Consider the following 7,780-nt stretch of genomic DNA (forward strand, 5'->3'; position numbering starts at 1 on the left):
AGAGACCGGACAGGGTCCCCGGGAGGGCTGCGGGAGGCCGCGGCCCCGGGGAAGCAGGGTAGGCCCTGGGGGCTGGCGACCTAAGGCCAGGCAGCACCCTGAGAGGTCGGACGTAGCCCCAGGGAGGGGCCATGGCAGCCGAGGCCCCAGGAGCTCAGGACAGGAGCCCTGGGGACTGCAGCTGGAGGCCAAGGCCCCAAGAGGACAGGGTGGGGTTCTTGGGGTGCTGGTGACCGAGGGTTTTTTTGGCGGTGAGTGGTCTGGCTGGCAAGGCTCCGATGGACTGGCCAGGACTCTGGGAGACCAGACAGGGCCCCGGGGAGGTGGGCTTGGGGGCCGAGGCTCCTGGAGGATGCCCACAGCGTCACAGTACTGTAGCTGGGCTGTACCAAGGTTTTTAGATGGTGGACATGGACTGGAGCTGAGGTGAGGACCTCCCAGAGAGCAGCGACCAGAAACCACAGCTGCTGGTGAATGTCAGGGTGCATGGGCCTGGGGCCTGGTGGGCTGCTGGGCTCAGCTGTGACACCCCCCGCCCCGAGCTGCCCAGCGGTTCCCTTAGTGCTGTTATTTGGGGAGGGAGGAAATATTTTTCACCCCAGTATCGCTACCGGTTCCATCTCTCAGTTGGTGGGCAGTGCTTGCTGGTATTTGCTGGTACAGCAAGCACCAGTCTTGGGTATCCAGGTATTCAAATACAAGTAGGGCTTTTCTGTGTAAGTAGGTAAATGCAGTGGTGGTTCAGGAAGCTTGGTTACATGCACTGTGCACAAAGATTGAGTTTCTAACACCTGAGAGGCTCTCGGCCTTTACTGTCCCTGTCTTTCAACAAAACAGCTCTTGATTGTTCAAGATCCCCAGTATATTTTGCAGCTTTGCTTTGTTTTCTTTCAGAGATTGAATTCACTTCAGGAACTGCAGCTCCTTGAGATCATGTGCAATTATTTCCAGGAGCAGACCAAGGATTCAGTCCGGCAGATCATTTTCTCATCTCTCTTCAGCCCTCAAGGAAACAAAGCAGATGACAGCAGGATGGCTTTGCTAGGAAAGCTGGTTTCCATGGCAGTGGCTGTGTGCAGGGTTCCTGTTCTGGAGTGTGCTGCCTTCTGGCTGCAGGTACAGCTTCTGTGCAGGCAGGGAAGTCTCAGGGAAGGAGCGAGGGAATGTGCTGTGATGGGTGCGGGTTGAACTGAGGCAGTGTCACCTTGCTGTCGGTGACAGCTGGTTGCCATCAGCTGTATCTCCATGGGAGTTTAAGCTGATGTAAGAACTGTTTGCTGCAGATGCATTGAACCCCAGGTCTGTGCTAGTGTCCATTCCTTTGCTCCAGCGTAAAGGTAGAGCTTTTGACAATCCATTTATGTGCTGCACTGGCAGAAGAAAATTTGAGTTTGTTTACTGTCGATGAAAATTTTATTGATTCCCCCCATGTGGAAACAACAGCCCACAGCATGTTGAAAGGTATCAGTGGAAGGTTTGACCAACACAGGGAACAAAACCAGGAAAGTTCATTGTTACATTGCCCAAAGAAGCAGACTCTGGAGTTTGAGAAATAAGCTGTGCCTGATGTGCAAGTTTGGGCATGGCAGAAGAGGCAAACCTCTGTCTTGAGATTTGGGCGTGAAATACCTGTGTCTGTCTTCCGTGAATGCAGTTATGTCGGGGATCTCCTATGTCTCCTCCTTTCGCCCTGAGATTCCCCGCTGTAGATGTTGGGAAGCGCGTCTTTGTTCCCACTGCCTTTGCAGGATGTGCTTTACAGAAGGGGAAGAGCAGAAAAAATGTGTCGAGAGGGAAGGGTAGTAGGAGGCAGACCAGTACAGTTTCTGTGGTGTCCCTCTTTTCCCATCTGGTGAGCCTTGGGAGGGGAGGAGGGGGTGTAATCTGGTTAGCAGAAGAAAGTGTAGTTTTTTGCAGATTGCAGCTCCTAAGTGACGTGAGGATTGCACAGATTTTTTTCCACATTAAAAACACCAAGCATAACTGACAGGTTACTTGAACTAGTTGTTCTGGTACTGACCTAGTTGAACTACAGAATTATGTTGCTGAAGTAGTAAAAAAAAAAAATCTCTAAGTCAAAATATTGGCGTAAAAGGTTTTAATTTTAAATTACAGATATTGTAAACATGAAATATCACCATCTATTTTAATATTGTGAAGTAGTAATTTTATTTCTGAGTGGATCTTTGATATGCAGAGAGCGAGCGACAGAAAGCGCAGTTTAATTTTGGGAAAGTGGAAACACAAATGTTGAAACAGCAAAGCGGCTGGGTGAGGTGGGCAGGCAGAGCGTTCGGGCAACGTGAACTTTAAAGTCAGCTCTGTAGAACCTTCTGTGATTTCGTTTAATCCGCTTTTCCTTGTGTGCTGTCCCGCACCCTACAGCGAACCCCTGCTATGTACTGCGTGAGGCTAGCCCGAGCCTTGGTCGATGACTACTGCAACTTGGTGCCAGGGTCCATCCAGACACTGAAGCAGATATTCAGTGCCAGTCCTCGCTTCTGCTGCCAGTTCATTACATCCGTCACAGCGCTCTACGACCTCTCTTCAGGTAGGTGTTTCCAAGCTGTGCCTTTCGAAGTAAGAGATGCAGAATAATGCAACACAAATTAACTGTTGCAAGTGAATTAACTGGTGAAATTCTAACGATGCTTGTTACCGTGTAATTATTGCCAGAAGCAGCTCAAGGGTGTGGCTGTTGCATCACCTGTCACTGGGGTGAGAATAAAAACAACCACTCAGTGGCTGGAGGGGGAGTCTTTGCTGGAGAAGCAGCCAGGTAATGCCTGACACAAAGGGCAACGTCCTCCACAGAGGACAAAAGACATGGGGACCTTGTTGATTGAGCAGCCCCAGGAGTGAAAGCTGATCTGCCTGGGCTGGGCAGTTGGAACTCCCTGTTGTGTGTCACCTACCCAGCAGATAGATTCAGGGCTGCCTGTCAGTCCCATTCCTTCCAAAAAGGGGAGAAACACAAATTCTGAATGTTTGCAAGCTGGAGCAAGTTTTCTGTGGAGCAGTGACGAGAAATGCAATCAACAGTCTACCTCCATTACCTCTTTAACTGCATGTGTGACCAGCTAGTGATATGACCTGTCTCCTGTTGTTGTTGCTCAGACACTAGAAACGTATAGGTGTCTAAAATAAGGTTGATGTACCTTTACTCAGCAAGAGGGACGCAGAGCTCATGGTAGACTAGGGAACAACCATACACTAAACACCAACATCACACATAATTCAAAAAAGTAAATACTCTTTGCTATCGATAAAGGAAATGTTTTGCCTGGTCTTCTCCAGATAAGCAGTTGGCATAAGTGAGAGAAGTGCAGGCTTAGATTTTTTTTTTTTTAAAAAAAGTATTTGGTAGAGCTTGTAGCATATTCTTCCTGAGTACTTTATATCTGGTTTGTGGAACCCCTTGGAATGTCATCCAAATGAGTAAAAGAAATGTCAGAAATGAAATAATGAGTTATAGGAAGTAATTTTTTAAAATTCCTTAGTTTATTTGAGATGTTACTGGTGACACAAGAAAAGGAAGCTCGCTCCAAAGAGCGACCCGTAACTGGGCAGTCTCCACCATGTCCTCAGGACAGGAGTTGATCACAGAAACAGTGATATCTGTGATACTTGGAGGTCTTGGAAAAGCTAAAAACTAGAAAATACCAACTCTGTATCCAGTGCACAGTAGTAATTCTGTAGTCCAGGTGATTTGTCTATAAGTCATTTCAGGCACAAAAGACCTGATTAAATGGTTCTGTGCTGAGCTCTTTGTCAACACTGTACACAACTCACAACGACAGCGCGTTGCTCAATCCAGTAGCCCACCCTAGTGACGGGATGATGCACGATCACTGTGAAGTCAGTGTTCCTCTCATCTGTAGTCAAGCTGCGGTTCATGACCACCTTTCACTTCTTGAGCTTTACATAATCTTTACAATCCTTTACCTGTCATGTGATTGTGTTGTTGCATTAAGTTTTTCCACAAGACATGCTTGTTTAGCTAAGTCTTAAAGGAAATTACTTGAATGATTGGGGTGAAGAGAAAAAAGTGCCAACAAGTTTTTCCTATTCCCTTGCCTGTTGTACTTGCTGTGGCAAGGGGTAGATGGAGACTGAGTTTAGAGAAAAAGTAAGCACATGATGGATGGGAGAGAAGAAAATGACAAAAGAAGCTTTGCTGGGAAAAGGGATAAATGTTGGCATTTGGTGGTGTTCTCAGAGTATAGGTGGAGAAGGTGAAGTTGACAGGAACATGGTTGTGTCTTCCCTGGGACAAATGAGCACCTACCTTTCATATCTTGAAAAAATCAGCAGAATTGGGGAGGTTCTGAAATTGTAATTGTGACAGTGCAGGAAATGGGGGTGTGTGTGAGAGATTAATTAAAGACTGCTGTCCTGTGCTCCAGTGAGAGGCTCAGCTTCCTCAACGATATCTTTCCTATCTTCAGATGACCTCATCCCTCCTTCGGATCTGCTGGAGTTGATTGTTTCCTGGATCTTTGAAGACCCCCGCTTGATCCTCATCACCTTTCTAAACACTCCTATTGCAGCCAACCTGCCAATAGGGTTTTTAGAGCTCACCCCGCTGACTGGACTGATCCGTTGGTGCGTGAAGGCCCCCTTGGCTTATAAAAGGAAGAAGAAAGCCTCTCTCTCAAATGGACATCCCCCCAGCAAAATTGCCAAGGACTCGACTTCAGGAGAAGACAGAGATTGCCACCAGCTGTATTCAAAACTGCATCTAAGTGTCCTGCAGGTTCTTATGATGCTTCAGGGGCATTTAACAGAGAAGAACCTTTATGGGCGCCTGGGGCTAGTACCCTTTGACCACATAGTTCCGCTCGTTGAGGAAATTAACAGACTATCTGACGAACTCAATCCTCTCAATGCATCCAAAGAGATCGAACTGGCTCTAGACAGACTGGCACAGGCTTTGCAAGTGGCCATGGCATCAGGAGCGCTCCTGTGCACTAGAGGTAAGTTGTCAGTGGGGCTGGCAGAGACTCTGGCATGGGATTCTTTTCCTCCAGTGTGTGGATGTTGTAGTACGGAGTTTTGGGATGGGGAGAGTAAAGATCAACATGTTCACAGCAGCAGTAGTAGTTTGCCACTCTTAGGAAGTGATAGTGCAGGAAATAGTTCAGGAAGAGTAACTGGATGGGGAGTAAGAAAGGAGGGATCATTGATGCAGGTGACTGGTGTGTTGCTTTGCGGAGCTGGAGAATTGATCTTCTACCTTGCAGTGTGCACAAGGGAATTATATTTGGGTGTCGGGCATGGGGACAAATTTGACCCCCTCAGAATTGCTTGTAGCTATTTATTTAAAAAGCACTGTTTAATTGTGTTTCAGTGTGACTTCTCTAGTTTGCCTGCTGGAGGAGAGACTATGAAGTAGATAAAGCATGGAGTGGGTCTGCTAGACAACAAATTTGAAAAGTAAACAAAAACTGTTCATCTGGAACTTCTGGGCCTTCAGCTTTCCTGTAATGAGTCCCCATTACAGTGTGTACGATTTCAGTTAAACTTAGGAAAGAAGCTGGCTAATGCAGCTTTTGTCTGTCTTTGCTGTTGCCAAAAGCAGTTCTTTCCAAAAGACTTGCAGAGATGAAAAAGGGGAGTACCTTAACACAGCACGGTGTCAGCCAGACATACTGTTTTGTTGATACGTTCTCTTGAAAACAGGTGATTCTTGGAGTGACCAGAAGGCTCAAAGCTCCCCAAAGCCCGGGCAATTAATTCAGACCCTGGCTGTGGAGCGCAGCCTCTGCCTGAGCAGGAGCCTGAGGCTTTTGTCCTGGCTGAACCAGTGCTGCTGGTCAAATGTCAATGTTATTCTTTCTAATAGTTCATAAAATAGCTCTGGGTGTAATAAGAACAGGCAGAAAAGTGGAGTTTTTTGAGTTGATGGCTTATTTTGGCTGTGTGTTTTTTCCTAGCTGTTCACCTGGTACATTCTGAGCACTTGCTTTTCTGTAGAAGTGGAAAGTAATTCAGTATCGGTAGCGTTTTGGGGGCGCGTTTATCTACAAAGGCAGGAGTTTGTTCTCAACCTATTCCTGAAAGGACTCTGGCAACAGAGTATGTTGTTAAATACCTTGGTTCTGGCTATTCTGCTTTGGACAGGCAAAACCAAACTGTTCACCAGTATCTGAAAATCAGTTGAAAGAAGTACTCCTTGTATGGGACCAAGGAAGAGATGGGAGTGGCTCATGAAGGAGTCAGGCATACAGATGTGGTTAAAAAGGTGCAATTTTTAGTTAATAGACGCCGGCAGAGTAAACAGCCTCAACCCTTTCTTTACAGTAGCACTGTTTAAAAAAAAAACAACACCCAAAACAGTGCAAAACAGGTATTGGGTAAGCTTTGACCTGATGCCTTTCTTATCATAAATGCCATATTCAGTGGGCAGAGTCATGCCTTGTGTTTCCTATGTCGTAGTTACTTCTTGATGATATTGATATTGCAAATTCTATACTAAGGCTTGGTCTGCCTTGAAATGAAGATGCATTTCCCGTATGGCAGCGTAGGTTAAATGTCTAACATACAATAAAGTGTCTGGTGTGGAAAGCAGAGGTCATGTATGACTGGTGAGATGGAGAAACAGTTTCTCTCCTATGGAAGTTTTTGGCCTGAGAGTGGGATTCTGATTCTGTTGATGACTGGGGCTTTTTCAGTAATCTGACCTTCCTAGAAAGGAGAGTGGAGAGGAAAATCACTCTGATTTCTGCTTTACCCTTATTGTTATGTCTTTTGTCCTCTTTCAGATGACTTGAGAACTCTGTGCTCCAGGCTACCACATAACAAGTAAGAGACCTTTCTACAGCGTTGTTGGTTTTGGTGCATATTCCAAGACATGCACTTGAGGGCTGCCGAGACAAAATCCCCTCTAAAAATGTGTGTTTACTTTCTGGAAGTTGGCCTTTATTCGCACGTAGTTTAACACGAGGGTAGAGGTGATAGACAGTGCTGGCTACTTCTTCCCTTGCGAGCTGGACTCTGGACTGAAGGAGACTTCAGTGACTCCCACCATATAGATGATCTTGCCCAGCCTGTGTTAGAACAAATGCACAGAAAGGGGAAAATGAAATTACAGTGAGGAACCTGCCGCGGAGTTGTCCTATCCTCAATTTCCTGCTTGCTTTGCCTGACCCTAAGCTGAACTGCACTTTGCTGCTTGCCTCTTTGCAAAGAGCAACCAAGTTTTTTGGGGTTTTATTGGGGAGGGAGGTCTTCTGCAAGCTGTAAAGAGCATAACTGAATCGCTGTCCGCTTGCCTCTCAGCAGTGCTGTCTGTTGGTTATGAATTGTCGAGAGCCACGATAAAAGCCTTCTCTAAATAACCCTCATGCCTATCTGAATTTCTCTCCGCAGCCTGCTCCAGCTGGTGATTTCAGGTCCAGTACAGCAACCGACCCACGGCGCTCTGCCACCAGGATTTTATCCTCATATCCATACTCCTCCTCTCGGCTACCCCGCGCATGCTGCGCACCCGGCGCTCCCGGCTCACCCGGCGCTCCCGGCTCACCCCGTACAAACATTTATACCAGGAATGACATTCCCATACCGACCTATTCGCTAAAATGCTAAGACTGTAGAGTGTACCCAGTTTCCCTTAGTTTGAGGACGCCTTGCAGCTGAAATCAAATGTCTCGGGAACCATATTTTCCTCTTTGGTATAAAGCTGAGCAGTGCCCGCGTGACGGATCAGCCCTTCGGCACTAGAGAAGACGCAGGCGGGTAGGCTGCGGTTGATTTGGGATGCAGATACTAAGGCAGATCA

The 7,780-nt window shown here is 46.9% G+C and overlaps 1 protein-coding gene across 1 annotated transcript; it reads left to right on the forward strand.

Moving 5' to 3' along the window:
• Positions 1–894: 894 nt before the first annotated feature.
• Positions 895–7,579, forward strand: LOC104613698 (chromosome unknown open reading frame, human C7orf26; the record flags this gene model as incomplete). The annotated part of the gene is made up of 5 exons (XM_010284398.1): positions 895–1,116; positions 2,386–2,551; positions 4,449–4,976; positions 6,765–6,804; positions 7,372–7,579. Coding segments are annotated over 5 exons (1,164 nt in total), but the record flags the coding sequence as incomplete, so codon positions are not given.
• Between the last annotated feature and the right edge of the window lie 201 nt (positions 7,580–7,780).

This window comes from Phaethon lepturus, unplaced genomic scaffold, assembly GCF_000687285.1.
Source record: "Phaethon lepturus isolate BGI_N335 unplaced genomic scaffold, ASM68728v1 Scaffold26160, whole genome shotgun sequence".
Taxonomy (NCBI): Eukaryota; Metazoa; Chordata; class Aves; order Phaethontiformes; family Phaethontidae; genus Phaethon; species Phaethon lepturus.